The 16,392-nt window shown below is 49.0% G+C and overlaps 1 protein-coding gene across 1 annotated transcript in view; it reads left to right on the top strand.

Annotated features, from left to right (window-relative positions):
- The window catches only part of slc6a1b (solute carrier family 6 member 1b), a 22,203-nt gene extending 10,321 nt beyond the window's left edge, over positions 1–11,882 (top strand). Inside the window, exons 5-9 of the mRNA XM_042339486.1 lie at positions 830–961; positions 2,997–3,099; positions 9,250–9,350; positions 9,872–10,039; positions 10,707–11,882. Coding sequence (XP_042195420.1) covers positions 830–961; positions 2,997–3,099; positions 9,250–9,350; positions 9,872–10,039; positions 10,707–10,811 — 609 coding nt within the window. The 3' untranslated portion in view covers positions 10,812–11,882. The remainder of the gene's footprint in view (positions 1–829; positions 962–2,996; positions 3,100–9,249; positions 9,351–9,871; positions 10,040–10,706) is intronic.
- The last annotated feature ends 4,510 nt before the right edge of the window (positions 11,883–16,392 follow it).

Genomic DNA, 16,392 nt, shown 5'->3' on the forward strand with positions numbered 1-16,392 from the left:
AGGACAGGCCGTCTATATCTCGCCAGTTAATTTAGGAATTTCTGCAAATTTTGTTGTCGAGGAAGTGAAACGTGACGAGGCATCAATTCTTCCTTCCCTCAGCCACACATCAGCACTGGACAGTGTGTTGTTGCCATGGGTAACTGGGCTGATTAGCCCCTGGTGGTGCTCCTGCTTGTACCATCACACTCCCCTCTCCCCCTCCCCGCACTGATAAAGAATCTTCCATCAGTAATGATAAGACAGAGTCGGCTGGACTGGGTATGGAGCAAGCGTGAGTAGCAGTCAAATGACTGAGTGATTGCGTCCGAGCTGACAGATTGCAGAGTGTAATCACACAGCGAGCACACTTCACACCAACACACTGAGCGGGTTATCAGCTCCAAACACCCGAGGCTTTAACATCTCTCTGCTCTCAGCCTCCAGCGTCTTGTCTCAAAAATGCAGATCGTTGCAATCCTCTGGTCAAAATTCAGAAATCTAAATGTGGGGGAAAAATTCAGCCTCCAAAATTAAATTGATTTAAGACTTGATCAATATTTTGTTTGTAAATGATGTCATTGTGTTTTATTTCTGTTCTGGTCATATATAAAAAAAATAAGAGAGCGAGGTAGACAGAAAGAGGAAGATGGAGAAAGACAGACAGCGGGCGAGGGAAACAGGGAGTAAGAGAATGAGATAGATAGAAAATCAGAGAGGGAAAGAGAAAGAGACTGAAACAGAGAATGAGAGAGTTTCCACTGCCGCCCCCCCCCCCCCCCCACATGTTTTGTGAAGTGAGGCGGTTTTATGTAGCGTCTCTGAGGTAACGTTACCCTGTGATTTGCAGTTCTGTACGGTGGAAGGATTTATCACTGCGTTGGTGGACGAGTTTCCGAGTGTGCTTCGAGGGAGAAGAGAAATCTTCATTGCGGGGGTCTGTGTGGTCTCCTATCTGATAGGTCTGTCCAACATCACCCAGGTAAAGCACCCGCGCACTCTCATACCCGGTGTGACACCACAGGGTAATGACCAGCTATAAACCCAGTGGCGTGGGTCTGTCACCTGGATGTCACACTCGATGCAGCAAATGATTTGTGCTGCTGTTTTGGCAAGTGAAATTCAATTGAAATAAATGCCATGTGTATATTTATACATAGTATACAATAGCAGTACCAGTTCTGAACCTTAACTATAATTGTATACATTAATACTGCCTGACTTTCTCTGAGTTTATCTCGCTCTGCTTCCCCATCACTCCCCCACTGGAGCTCTCTACTCTAACCCATTCCCTGCCTCTCTCTCTCCCCATCGTGTCTGTGCTGGTGCTCGCTCCTCGCTGGAGCTCTCTACTCTAACCCCATTCCCTGCTTTCGCACCACACCTCTCTAATAATTATCCATTTCACGTTTAAACATTGTGGACTGAACCCATGTGTGGTAAGTCCAGCAGCTCAGCAAACAGCTTCTGATCAAACTTTTCATCTGTTGAGGAAAGGTTTCCTTTTACAGTCTCTCGCTACTGACTCGCCAATCAGTAGGAACAGTTGTTCTGTTTAATATATTGAAAACCGTCAGCATTGTGAAACCTTCCGTTAGGTCTGATTCATGACAATTAGTGTGAGAGAGTGTATGAGTCCAGGCAGACATCAATCCTACACAGTTACACAAAGAGTGAAATGGCACAATTTACACCATGATACTTTCCCTCCATTTCCTTCAAGCCCCCCCCCCCCCCCCACACCGACACACACACATACACACCTTACGGAGCCACTTTTACAGCTGTTGTATGGAAGCGCAATGATGTGACGAAGATCACAGGAGAGATTTGGGTGATGAAGACTCTTCGACCCCTTTGATCTCACCTTTGTCTGTCCATTATAGTCCAGCTGTTTCCTAAACAAGGTGTAGTGTCCTGGCCTCAACCACCCTTCCTGGTCACTCTTCGTCCCCTCGAGGGATGCGTTGATATGTTGTGTTGCATTCTTTTGGGTTTTGCTGCGCTGCGTGGTGCTGAGCTGCGTGTGTTTATTGCAGTGTGTTGCAGGGTATGGTGTTTGTTCTCTACCGTTGTCTGCTGTTACATTGTGTTTTGTTGTTGTCTGTTGTCTTGTCTGTTGTGTTAGCTTTATTCTGTTGCGTTGTCTGTTGTGTTTAGTTTCTGTGTTGTTTGTTGTGTTTGGTGGGTTGTGTAGCATCACGACTAACACAGGGACATTTAGAAATTAATCGTTAAAATCGTAGTGTTTAGCTCAGGGATTGTGGTTGTGAAGATGGAATGGAACAGAATGAATGGGTCTGGCTTGAACACAAGTGGTTCTAGCAAATTAGCAGAGAGATTGAGAGGGGACATTATCCAGGGGCTTTTCCTGACGACGAGAGTCACAGATAATGGGTGTGGAGGGGTAGGGGGGTGGGAGAGCAACATTCCTTCCTTGGCTACCTTTGGAGATCAATGAATGTTGACACAATGGAGTTGGAGATAGAGATGGAGATGAAGTGGGTGGACAATATCAGGAGTCACATCCCTGGATTCCATAGTCTCTCTTTTAGACAAGTGTCTAATTCCTGCCTGGGATGTGTCTGATCTTGGTGATCCCTGAGAGGTGAGAGTGAGACTGATGGGCTTCAGTTGGCTTTTCTGCTGCTCAGTAATAGAGCTTTGTTAGTGTCACCATCGGCAGCAAAATGTGAAGGCAGAGAGTTAAACTGAAGTGAAGAGAGAATGAAAGAGGCTTTTACACCAACAGTGAATGGTGTTGAGGTGGAGTATTAAGGGTGAGGGAACGGCCTGTGTGAATGTGGAACAGAATAAGTGAATGTGTCAACCCTTTGTGATGGACGCAGTCTAGTCAGGCCAGACTTTGTCAGCTAAAGGCCAGCCTCATATATAATATATAGATAGATAGATTATATATATTTCTGTGCTAATAGACATCTCAATGAAGGCTCTGTTGCTGTGTGTTATTGGGGATGTGGTTGATATCCATGGCAACTTGTTGTTTCTTTCTCTAGGGTGGTCTGTATGTCTTTAAACTTTTTGACTACTACTCAGCTAGTGGGATGTCTTTGCTCTTTCTTGTTTTCTTTGAGACCATCTCAATATCTTGGTGCTACGGTAAGATTTACAACGATCCATTTACCCCATTGTTGTATTGTTTATTAGCACCTTGTCTGTTAACAGTCACACGCACACCCCCACAAGCAGTCACACCCCCACACACAGTCACACCCCCACACACAGTCACATACACACACACACAGTCTCGGAGGGTAAACAAGCTGCGACCAGCAACCTCTCACCCAGGTTACGCAGTCACATAGAGAAAGACACAGAGTCACACAGTCACATAGTGTCACACAGTGTGACACAGCCACAGTCACACACAGTCACACACAGTCACACAGTGTCACAGACTCACACAGTCACACAGTGTCACAGACTCACACAGTCAGAGTTACACACAATTACAGTGTCACAGTCACACAGTGTCACAGTCACAGTGTCACACAGTGTCACACAGCCACCGAGTCAAACAGGCCAAAGGGTCATCTTCACCTGAGCTCCTCGTGCTCCCTGCTTGCTCGCTCCTCTTCCTCCACCTGATTCCCTCCAACTTCTCAGACTGTGATGGTTTGTTTGTGGTGTTATTCTGACTGCAAAAGCCCCTCTCCCACCCAGATAAATTCCTCCTACCATGTGTAGTTGGGATGCGTGGAATAGTCAGTCTGGTTTGGAGACCCTTAAGCACTGTGATGGTTTCCGTGTGTATCAGAGACCTGGCTGGGCAAAAAAAATCATCCCTGATAATCCCCCTTCATCTCGGAAAACTTCCTAAAATCCCTGACTGTCCAGCATCCTGGGACATCTTTCTGACGTGAAGGGTGCTATGCAAGTGTAATCTGTTGTTTGCGGAGAGCGGGATAGAGAGAGAACAGGATAGAGAGAGGGGTTGAGAGTGGGATAGAGAGAGAGCGGGAGAGAGAGTGGGATAGAAAGAGTGTGGGGTTGAGAGCGGGATAGAGAGAGCAAGTAGGAGAGGGAGCCAGGTTGCAGCTGCTCAGGGATGTGGTGGAACTCACAGCCTGGGGGCAGCTGCCCACAGACCAGCACAGATGGGGCTTTAAATACTGAATTCCTTTCCTGTCGTTCAACTGGTTCCTTCACCCCTCATTTGGTACCATCTGCTGCTGCTGTGAGATTGAGTCTGAGAGCCAACACCCCCCCCCCACATATTCCTTTCCCCTCAAACTCCCCCACCCTTCACTCCCATCGTATCTACCCCACTCCCTGTCCGGCCTGTTACCTTTTCACCCACCTGAGAGTGAATCAAACTCATCCGGACCCAGACCTCCGTGAAATAACAGAGAGAATGGCGAAACAATATTGATTGTAAAAGCTTCAGCTATGATGGTGTGTTGAGTGCTCGCTAGTTTTCCAATTAATTAGTTCTAATATGGCCCCGGGAGAGAATGACATATTTTGACTGAATTCCAAGCCCAGATCTGTCACAGAGCCATCTGGGGCTGACAAACTACCCAGCACCGTCCCCAGCACAAGGCCCCGGCCGGCCAGCCGGCCAACCGGCCCGCTTCCCTCTCTCATCAATCATCGCAGGCCGAGCGCTAGGCACTGGTTACTTGACGTGAAAAGGTGCCGTGTGAGCCACGATTGTGAGCCACCATCACTGAGGAACAGTCGACGCTCAGTAAAGCGAAGAGCCTTCGGAACGCTGGCAAGTCCTGCCCAAATACTAGGACAGGCCGTCTATATCTCGCCAGTTAATTTAGGAATTTCTGCAAATTTTGTTGTCGAGGAAGTGAAACGTGACGAGGCATCAATTCTTCCTTCCCTCAGCCACACATCAGCACTGGACAGTGTGTTGTTGCCATGGGTAACTGGGCTGATTAGCCCCTGGTGGTGCTCCTGCTTGTACCATCACACTCCCCTCTCCCCCTCCCCGCACTGATAAAGAATCTTCCATCAGTAATGATAAGACAGAGTCGGCTGGACTGGGTATGGAGCAAGCGTGAGTAGCAGTCAAATGACTGAGTGATTGCGTCCGAGCTGACAGATTGCAGAGTGTAATCACACAGCGAGCACACTTCACACCAACACACTGAGCGGGTTATCAGCTCCAAACACCCGAGGCTTTAACATCTCTCTGCTCTCAGCCTCCAGCGTCTTGTCTCAAAAATGCAGATCGTTGCAATCCTCTGGTCAAAATTCAGAAATCTAAATGTGGGGGAAAAATTCAGCCTCCAAAATTAAATTGATTTAAGACTTGATCAATATTTTGTTTGTAAATGATGTCATTGTGTTTTATTTCTGTTCTGGTCATATATAAAAAAAATAAGAGAGCGAGGTAGACAGAAAGAGGAAGATGGAGAAAGACAGACAGCGGGCGAGGGAAACAGGGAGTAAGAGAATGAGATAGATAGAAAATCAGAGAGGGAAAGAGAAAGAGACTGAAACAGAGAATGAGAGAGTTTCCACTGCCGCCCCCCCCCCCCCCCCCCACATGTTTTGTGAAGTGAGGCGGTTTTATGTAGCGTCTCTGAGGTAACGTTACCCTGTGATTTGCAGTTCTGTACGGTGGAAGGATTTATCACTGCGTTGGTGGACGAGTTTCCGAGTGTGCTTCGAGGGAGAAGAGAAATCTTCATTGCGGGGGTCTGTGTGGTCTCCTATCTGATAGGTCTGTCCAACATCACCCAGGTAAAGCACCCGCGCACTCTCATACCCGGTGTGACACCACAGGGTAATGACCAGCTATAAACCCAGTGGCGTGGGTCTGTCACCTGGATGTCACACTCGATGCAGCAAATGATTTGTGCTGCTGTTTTGGCAAGTGAAATTCAATTGAAATAAATGCCATGTGTATATTTATACATAGTATACAATAGCAGTACCAGTTCTGAACCTTAACTATAATTGTATACATTAATACTGCCTGACTTTCTCTGAGTTTATCTCGCTCTGCTTCCCCATCACTCCCCCACTGGAGCTCTCTACTCTAATCCCATTCCCTGCTCTCTCTCTCCCCATCGTGTCTGTGCTGGTGCTCGCTCCTTCGCTGGAGCTCTCTACTCTAACCCCATTCCCTGCTTTCGCACCACACCTCTCTAATAATTATCCATTTCACGTTTAAACATTGTGGACTGAACCCATGTGTGGTAAGTCCAGCAGCTCAGCAAACAGCTTCTGATCAAACTTTTCATCTGTTGAGGAAAGGTTTCCTTTTACAGTCTCTCGCTACTGACTCGCCAATCAGTAGGAACAGTTGTTCTGTTTAATATATTGAAAACCGTCAGCATTGTGAAACCTTCCGTTAGGTCTGATTCATGACAATTAGTGTGAGAGAGTGTATGAGTCCAGGCAGACATCAATCCTACACAGTTACACAAAGAGTGAAATGGCACAATTTACACCATGATACTTTCCCTCCATTTCCTTCAAGCCCCCCCCCCCCCCCCACACCGACACACACACATACACACCTTACGGAGCCACTTTTACAGCTGTTGTATGGAAGCGCAATGATGTGACGAAGATCACAGGAGAGATTTGGGTGATGAAGACTCTTCGACCCCTTTGATCTCACCTTTGTCTGTCCATTATAGTCCAGCTGTTTCCTAAACAAGGTGTAGTGTCCTGGCCTCAACCACCCTTCCTGGTCACTCTTCGTCCCCTCGAGGGATGCGTTGATATGTTGTGTTGCATTCTTTTGGGTTTTGCTGCGCTGCGTGGTGCTGAGCTGCGTGTGTTTATTGCAGTGTGTTGCAGGGTATGGTGTTTGTTCTCTACCGTTGTCTGCTGTTACATTGTGTTTTGTTGTTGTCTGTTGTCTTGTCTGTTGTGTTAGCTTTATTCTGTTGCGTTGTCTGTTGTGTTTAGTTTCTGTGTTGTTTGTTGTGTTTGGTGGGTTGTGTAGCATCACGACTAACACAGGGACATTTAGAAATTAATCGTTAAAATCGTAGTGTTTAGCTCAGGGATTGTGGTTGTGAAGATGGAATGGAACAGAATGAATGGGTCTGGCTTGAACACAAGTGGTTCTAGCAAATTAGCAGAGAGATTGAGAGGGGACATTATCCAGGGGCTTTTCCTGACGACGAGAGTCACAGATAATGGGTGTGGAGGGGTAGGGGGGTGGGAGAGCAACATTCCTTCCTTGGCTACCTTTGGAGATCAATGAATGTTGACACAATGGAGTTGGAGATAGAGATGGAGATGAAGTGGGTGGACAATATCAGGAGTCACATCCCTGGATTCCATAGTCTCTCTTTTAGACAAGTGTCTAATTCCTGCCTGGGATGTGTCTGATCTTGGTGATCCCTGAGAGGTGAGAGTGAGACTGATGGGCTTCAGTTGGCTTTTCTGCTGCTCAGTAATAGAGCTTTGTTAGTGTCACCATCGGCAGCAAAATGTGAAGGCAGAGAGTTAAACTGAAGTGAAGAGAGAATGAAAGAGGCTTTTACACCAACAGTGAATGGTGTTGAGGTGGAGTATTAAGGGTGAGGGAACGGCCTGTGTGAATGTGGAACAGAATAAGTGAATGTGTCAACCCTTTGTGATGGACGCAGTCTAGTCAGGCCAGACTTTGTCAGCTAAAGGCCAGCCTCATATATAATATATAGATAGATAGATTATATATATTTCTGTGCTAATAGACATCTCAATGAAGGCTCTGTTGCTGTGTGTTATTGGGGATGTGGTTGATATCCATGGCAACTTGTTGTTTCTTTCTCTAGGGTGGTCTGTATGTCTTTAAACTTTTTGACTACTACTCAGCTAGTGGGATGTCTTTGCTCTTTCTTGTTTTCTTTGAGACCATCTCAATATCTTGGTGCTACGGTAAGATTTACAACGATCCATTTACCCCATTGTTGTATTGTTTATTAGCACCTTGTCTGTTAACAGTCACACGCACACCCCCACAAGCAGTCACACCCCCACACACAGTCACACCCCCACACACAGTCACATACACACACACACAGTCTCAAACAGACACATACACAGACACACGTCATTCTTAAATGTTTTTAGTATTCGACAACCGTCTTGTAGCTTGAGCTGGGAGTGGGTAATTATCACATCACAGTGTGACACCTCAGTGGGTCTTAGAGCGACGGTGCTGGTGATTACCATAATCACGCATTGTGGACGAGGCTGATGTTCAGTGCGCGGTGAGGAGCGCAGTGAAAACCGCGGGGGTTGGTGGGTGGGGGTTAGGAGCGTGGGTGTGTAGGGGTTTGTGTGTGTAGGGGTTGGTGTGTGTGTGTGTATGATTGGGGTGGGGTGGGTGTTACATACAGAAGCACAGGGGAACCTCCTCATGGATGTTTGTGGTGAAGGCTGAGAGCTTCACTGAGAGTGGAGGCAAGAGAGAAGAGCAAGCGGTGGCTGGGAGGAGGAGGAGTGGGTGGGCGACTGAAGACAGGGAAGGATTGTTTTATTACGGTTTTATAGAAGAATAAAACAAGTATTGAAGCAGAGCAGAGAGAGAGAGAGAGAGAGCAAGATAAAATGGAAAAGAAGACCTGGCCGAGAAAGAGGGAAAAACAGGACGGCAGGTTGGAGAGAGAACGCAAATGATTGGAGCGAGAGACTGACAGGTGTAGAGAAAGGAGGACAAGAGGAAGGTTTTGGCGAGCGATAAGATAGTCACCATGACTGTGTCCATGTGTGGGGATGAGACCGAGGGGAACCTTTGTAGGGATTGATACTGCCCTCTCCTGTGCCCCCCATTGGCTCCTTTACAAAACCCATCTCCAACTGACAAACATGGCCACACTCGGTGCTTCAGTGGAGAATTTGGGTCCATTAGTTTTTCGCTGTAAACACAATGTCGAACCCTTAGTTTACGGGAATTTGGGAGTGTTTATCAGGCAAGTTTAAATCTGCAACCTGTTGGGTTATCACCCAATGCTGCATCTCTCTCTCTCTGACTGTGTCTCCATCTCTTTCTGTCTCTCTGTGTCTCTCTTTCTCTCTCTCTCTCTCTGTGCCTCTTTCTCTCTGTGTGTCTCTCTCTGTGTGCCTCTCTCTCCGTGACTCTCTCTCTGTGTCTCTCTTTCTGTCTCTCAATTTCTATGTCTCTCAGTTTCTATGTCTCTCATCCTGTGTCTCTATTTCTCTCTCTCTCTCTCTGTCTCTCAATTTCTATGTCTCTCACTGTGTCTTTCGCTCTATGGGAAGATCTCAGACTCGGTGTTTGTTCGGTGTAAAGCAGACTGACTTGCCTTGCCCCTCTCCCCACAGGAGTCAATAGGTTCTATGACAATATGGAGGAGATGGTCGGGCACAAACCCTGCGTCTGGTGGAAGCTTTGCTGGTCTTTCTTCACTCCGGTCATCGTGGGGGTAAGAGAGAACATACATGTGCAAGGGACCTGCACCTGTGAGAAGGCACACACGTGTGGAGGGCATGTAGCACAACGGACGGCCTCTGTCACTCCTCAGTTGTGTGAATTTCATGGGGGTGGAGGACCTATCGGCTGTTCTCCATCAGTCCCACTCGCTCCCCATTTCCCCCCTCCCACAAACAACAAATTACATTTGTATAGCACCTTTCATGTCAGGAGGATGTCCAAAGCGCAACCTGACACACAAGCAAGCACCCCTCCCCTTCCATACTTACACACACACACAGCCCCCCATAAACATCTTACACACATGCACCCACCCAACCACCTATCACACACAACACCCCCCCCCCCACTCACACAAACACCGCCAACCCTCACACTCCACACAAACAGCGCCCAACACACACAACCCCCCCACCCACCCCACACACACACACCCCAGTCTGCACCCTCCCCCACCCACCCCAGTGCTGGCTGTGATTGTTGGGTGACGAATGCTCGGTCGCTGTGTTCCAGGGCGTGTTCCTCTTCAGTGCTGTGCAGATGACGCCGCTCACCATGGGCAGCTATATCTTCCCCAAGTGGGGCCAGGGTGTGGGCTGGTGCATGGCTCTCTCCTCCATGTTGCTGATCCCAGGTTACATGGGATACTTGTTCCTGGTCTCCAAGGGCTCCTTAAAGCAGGTGAGTGGCCGTCCCAAGACTCTGCCCCAACCCAACTGCTTGGCCAATGAATTCCAGCATCTATTGCTCCGCGCACATCTAGAGCATCGGCTATGCATAATTGGTTGTCGCGTTTCGACTACAAAACACAATCACTACACTTTACGGTATATTCTTTGAAGCGCTTTGAGATGTCTCGAAGACATGATAAGGCGCTGTATCAAATGCAAGGATTATTATTATCAGTTAGTGGTGTTTTCACTGAGTCTCAGCCTGTCATTGACAGGAACATAGGAACAGGAGGAGGTCATTCAGCCCCTTAAGCCTGTTCTGCCTTCTGTTCAATCATGGCTGATCTGTATCTCAACTACAATTTTCAGTCTCACCTTTGGGTAAGGGGAACATGGATTCGAGGCCCCCTCCCATCCACCTCAGGGGCTTTGAACTCAGACTGACGCTCCAGTTCAGTATTGGGAGTGTTAGAGAGAGAGAGAGAGAGAGTGCTGCTCTGAATTGACCCCCCAGCCCCCCGGGCATGGTTTACCAGTGCAGTGGTTGCAAGAGGAGCTGTTGGGGGGGAGGTGGTGGGGAGAGGAGGAGGTGGGTGGGGGAAAGGACTGAAGGATTGAACGTTCCGCCCTCACCTTCAAATCCCATGTCTCTCTGTTTGTTTCTCTGTGACCCGCAGCGCCTGCGACTGATGACCCAGCCGACGTTAGGTAGCAAACACCAGGAGAACGGGCCCGAGCAGCCAGAGCGCGGCACCACACCCACAGAGGAGGCGTATATTTAGCTTATTTATTGTCCGTCGAGGTACTAATACTGGCACCAGCCAGGAAGTGTGAGACCAAGGACTAGAGTTACTGTATCGTGCACCTCCCTCCTCCCCTCCCTCCGATATAACAAAGCCACGTGTAAGGCTCTCAGCCTCTTTTGATGTGCCTCAGTGTCCCGCAATTTGGCGACGGCTGAATTTTCCTATGTTTCGCATCAAAAGAGGTCGACTGTTAGTGTTTGTAAACTGCCCGTTTCTCCCTCAGCAGCAGCTCACCCTTACTCCGCACCACCCTATTATGGTTTTCTTTCTGCAATAAAATTATAAATTCTTCTAACAGCCCTTCTCCACTTTACCCCCCACCCCCCAGGTCGGTCAATCACCCCCAAACATGTGTGGTTTTTTCCCACCCCTCAAATGACTCCCCCCACCCCACCCCCGTCTCATTTTGGGCCTGAAAATACAGTAACTACACTTTAATCATGTGACGTTGTGAAACTCAGAGTGACCTCTTCAGTCACGGAGACTCACGAGATTACAGTGTAGTGACTGTGTATTTTCAGGCCCAAATTCGACTCAGTCTCAGCCCATGGGACCACATAACAGGGCTTAGAATTGTTGCCAATTCTTACACTCAGTCTTAATCCGAATTGAGACCGGATTTAAGGATTTTCCGTAATTCCGTTCAGTCTGCTATGTTATGGCTACATTGTCTCTCAGCAAAGTTTGGGTGAGATGTGAGGACAGGAGGTGTGAGGGAGAGCGAGATACAGCCCAACACCCCCACCTGGCACTCATACTCACAGCTCTGCTTCTCCTCCAGTTTCTAAACACAAACCACAGTCCGACTCCAATACAAACTTCCTCGTCAGACCCTAAAATCCTAACCAATGGCTCCTCTGCTCTCATCCCATTTCAACAGGAAGCACAAAGCACAATCCCAGCTCCAAATACACCCCCACCATCCAGCCCCCACCCGCAGCTTGCAACCCCACCCTGCAACCCTAGCTCCAGACCCTAACCCCTGCCCCCAGCCTGCAACCTACCTACCCAGCCCCAAACCCCAGTCCCAAACCTTAGCCCAGCTCCGAACCCCCAAAACCCAGCCCCAAACCCTAGCCCAGCCCCTAACCCTGACCCGCAACCCCACAGCCCCAACCACATCCCCAATCTGCAGCCCCAACCCTCAGCCTGCAGCCCTCAGCCCCAACCCCCACCCTGCAGCCCCAACCCCCAGCCTGCAGCCCCAACCCCCAGCCTGCAGCCCTCAGCCCCAACCCAGCCTGTAGCCCCCAGCCCGCAATCCTCAGCCCCAGCCCCCAGCACAACTCCAGCTTGAACACAAACCACCGAATCCCGGTGAGGTCAACATTTGAACATAAATGTACATTTGTATAAAACACCGTCCGCTCGGCTTAGGCTCGGGAGCAGCTGCAGGGACATTGTGGCTGTCCCCGGGGGCAGCAGGAGAGAGATGGTGAGGACAGCCAGCGCACGTTCCCAGGCATCCCTTTCCTCCTCTACTAACAGACATCGCCCTGTGGTCGAGGCAGCTACACAACTGTGGCAGGGACCGGCCGGCGTAGATGGGAGAACCAGTTAGTGCTGTTGTACAATGTAATGCTAAGTAATGATGACAATATAACGTCAATATAGTGTCTTGATTAAACTTTGGTTTCATTTTATAAAGTACATCTATTTACAATTACCCAAATCTGCTCAGATCTGAGGCTGTGGCATAGCGTGATACGATGGGGAGGGGGCAGGAGCGGTGGGGAGGCGGAGCAGGAGTGTTGGGAGGGGGTGGCAGAGCGGTGGGGAGGGGGTGGGAGAGCGGTGGTGAGGGGTGGCAGAGCGGTGGTGAGGGGGTGCAGAGCGGTGGGGAGGGGGGGGCAGGAGCGATGGGGAGGGGAGGGCAGGAGCGATGTGGAGGGGGGGCAGGAGCATTGGGGAGGGAGTGGCAGAGCGGTGGTGAGGGGGGCAGAGCGGTGGCGAGGGGAGGAGCGGTGTGGAGAAGTGAGGAGAAGGGGAGAAGTTTAAGCAAGAGGCAGTCTGATTGCGGAGTCGTGTTTAAACGCCTCAGATCTGAGTACAAAGTGTGTGTACCTCGTCAACGTTATTGTATAGCCAGTGTGTGAAGATGAAATGTGAACGTCTGCATCTTATTCTCTGTGTAGTTTTGTTCCAGAGTGAAACACAAGATCTCTTCCTTTTAAAAAAAACAGACCTAATCACTGCAATAACTAATCCAAGAGAGAAAGAGAGACACACTAGCACTGTCGTTTCTGTGCACATCAGCGATGTATTTAGTTTGTATAAAAAAAATATATTCAATATATAATAATCAGTCTGGTTAAAAAAAGAGTATTGTTTTTTGTAGATTTATAAATGTTAAATCGATCAAATGTACAGTATAAGCCTATCTATTAAATCCTAGTTAACCTTCTAAATGGTGTTAAAGAGTGAGTTCAGGACCTGACTGTCACTTGTGCTGTCAATTTTTTTCGAAAACAAATAAAACTCGTTACCTTATACTGTAATCTGTTTCCCCTCATTACCTTCCTGCAAAATTGTTCAGAGTTTGGGAAATCCTCCTGCAGACAGACAGACAGATCACTCACTTCACGGCTGTGTGTGGGGTCGTAGGTGTGCAAATAGCCGTCCATTTGCCTGCGAATGTCGCTCAGTGCTGGGCAGCAAATTGCCGCAAGGACCTTTGAGAAGTGAGGGGGTAAGAGGCTATAAAAAGCAAGGTCGTTTCTTCCCTGCCTTCACAAATACGCAAGATGTCTCACTGCACCAATCAAACTCAGAACCCATGCCCATAGCCTACCCTCCAACCATTCTCAAATGCCATGACAGCCCTTCCCTGTGTGTGTGCGTGTGTGTGTGTGCGTGTGTGTGTACGCCTGGCTGAATACTGGCGGCCGATGGGTAGGGAGCCTGACATTTCATCTCTGGTTTCAAAGTTCTTTAATATTTTATTATTAATATTCAAAGACGGGATATTTTCCCCCTGTGCCCTGGCCGACAGTCCATTCTCGCCTCCCCCCCCAACTCCCCAAAAAATTGTTCGCTGACTTCACGACCGTTTGCGGGCATGTTGCTGTGTGCATATTGGATGCCGCGTACACACGCAAAATGCACAGTCACTACAATTTACAGTGTGTCCTGTGAACCGCTTTGAGATGTTGTGATGATGTGATAGGAGTCTTAGCACATGTGAGGGTTATTATTATAATTATTATTTTGCTCCAGCTGCTGACACTTGCAGCATAGTGAAAGCTGGACGATTTGTAATCGCAGCAAGTAGGAGATTATTAAACCTGGAAAACGATCCAAGGTGACAAGACTAAGAGAAAGCCTTTCACTATTTCATGGTTTATCATCAATAAACGAGTCAGGGTTTGGTGGAATGACGCACACACACACAACTCAGGCACACATATACACATACACAGACACACATACACAGACAACCAGACACGTGTGTTGATGATGGGAATGAAAGCTGTGGCTTGGCTGTGTTGAATGTGTATGTGTGTGTGATTTGCACATCACTGGGAGACGGTGACAGTTCTGTGGGAAACAAGCAGTTGCCTGTATCCTGGAGATGTGGAACCACTGGAGCCTGACAGGAATAATTACAGCCTCCCATTCCCAGCGGCCAGCAGTAAATTACTGTGATTGTGCTGCTGAGAATAAACAGGACAATGGGCAGTGAAGTGGGCAGCGCATTCATAATGTGGGGTATACTGGCGGGCGGGAAGGCGGTGGGTCGTGGGGGGCGTGAGGGGGAGACGAGGCTGAGGGGAGGGTGCGAATAATCACACACCACCTGACTGTGTTGTAACCCCATCCCCTTGCCCAGGGTTACGAGTTGTCCAAAGTCATCCGCAAGTTGTAGGGTCATGGCAAGTCTAAGGAAGGGAGGCAACTTGCATTTACATGGCGCCCTTCACGTGGGGTCTCAGAGCGCTGCGCGGGGATGGTGTGGACAGCGAGGTTGTGTCGGGGGGGGGAAGAGGAGCCTGTCGTTGTGTTAAAAGAGGCAGGAATTGAGTCGGGGTTGAGTACAGACCGAGAGGAGGCGAGACAGAGTTCAAGGGAACAGAACAGAGACTGAGGCACATTTCTGATGCTGAATTTGTGACCAAATTTGTCAAAGTAGCAAATGTTAATTTCTGTTTGGAGAAAAAGCCAATCCTGTCAGCGAGGGTTTTACATCAATTAGTCACCGTCCCCTCCTTAACTCCGGAGATTTATTAATCTCTTATTCCTTTGATCAGAAATTCTGAGCTCACTCTCTGTCTTGCTCTCTGTCTCTCCCTTGCTCTGTCTCTCTCTGTCTTGCTCTCTCGCTTTCTGTTTCGCTCTCGCGCTCTATCTCGCTCTCCGTCTCGCTCTCTCACGAGCTGTCTCTCGCTCACTGTCTTGTGCTCTCAATCTTTCACTCTCCGTTTCTCTCACTCTCTCTCTGTCGCTCTCTCTGTGTCCCTGGTGACGGGCTGATTATCTGCAGTCTCCAGAGGGACACATGCCGGGGGCTTAATTATGTCTCTGTCTTTAATTGAGATTTTGCCGCTCTTCTATTTAATTATGCAAATGTAAACTAAGAATCGCTGGATCTCTGCACTGCCTCGTCCCACCTGTTGCCAGCTGGTCACCACGGCAACAGCCTCCACTGCCAGTCCTGGTACCAACCGGGAAATTATACTGTGAGATTCCAGCAGTGATGGAATGTTCACTTTCTGCTCACTCACCATCCCCAGGGGGGGAAAACAACGGGGAGAGGGGAGCGCGGGGAGAGGGGAGATTGGGGAGAGGGGAAAGATGGGAGGGAGAGCGGGGGGTGGGCAGGGGGGAGAGGGGAGACATGGGGGGAGGTTCAGGCACAGTAAATTCCCACGAATAGCCATGAAGTGAGCAAATAATGATAAACTGGCATTTGATGCAGGGCCTTATCACGTCGTTGAGACGTCTCAAAGCGCTTCACAGGATTTACTGTGAAGTGAATTGAATACTTTGTGGGTCAAATGACAGAGAGAGACAGTCAGACAGACAGAGACTGATGGACGGACATTCAGAGAGAGAGAGAGAGAGATCGATGGCAGAGGGGCAGTCTGGATGGATGGACGGGCAGTACGGAGGCTGTGAGCAGCAGTTTGTAAGGTCTCGCTGTGTGACAGCCTGTCTGTGCCTCTCGCTGGCCTGCAGCATGGCGCTGGCTCCAGTCACTGACTCATTACAGCGCTGAAGCCTCCTGTCAATCAGCAACCGAGGCGGTGAGGACACGGCTGGCTCAGGGGCCGGTCACAGCTCACTCCTCACCGGCTCTGACACTCACAGCCTTCTCCAACATGCGGAGAGCTCACCCCCCCTTCCGCCCCCCCCACCCCAAGCTAAACCCCCTAGCTTCCCATCGTGTCTGTGCTGGTGCTCACACTACCATTGAAGCTCTGTACACTAAACTTTCACACCCACCCAGCCTGTTTTCCAGTTTATTAGATCTTGACGAATATTTCATTCCCATTGCCCCCAATCCACCCCCCCCTCATCTCTCCCAATCCCGTGCAGAGCTGTGTGAGCTGTTAACACC

Source organism: Callorhinchus milii, unplaced genomic scaffold (assembly GCF_018977255.1).
Source record: "Callorhinchus milii isolate IMCB2004 unplaced genomic scaffold, IMCB_Cmil_1.0 Scaffold12, whole genome shotgun sequence".
NCBI classification, from domain to species: domain Eukaryota; kingdom Metazoa; phylum Chordata; class Chondrichthyes; order Chimaeriformes; family Callorhinchidae; genus Callorhinchus; species Callorhinchus milii.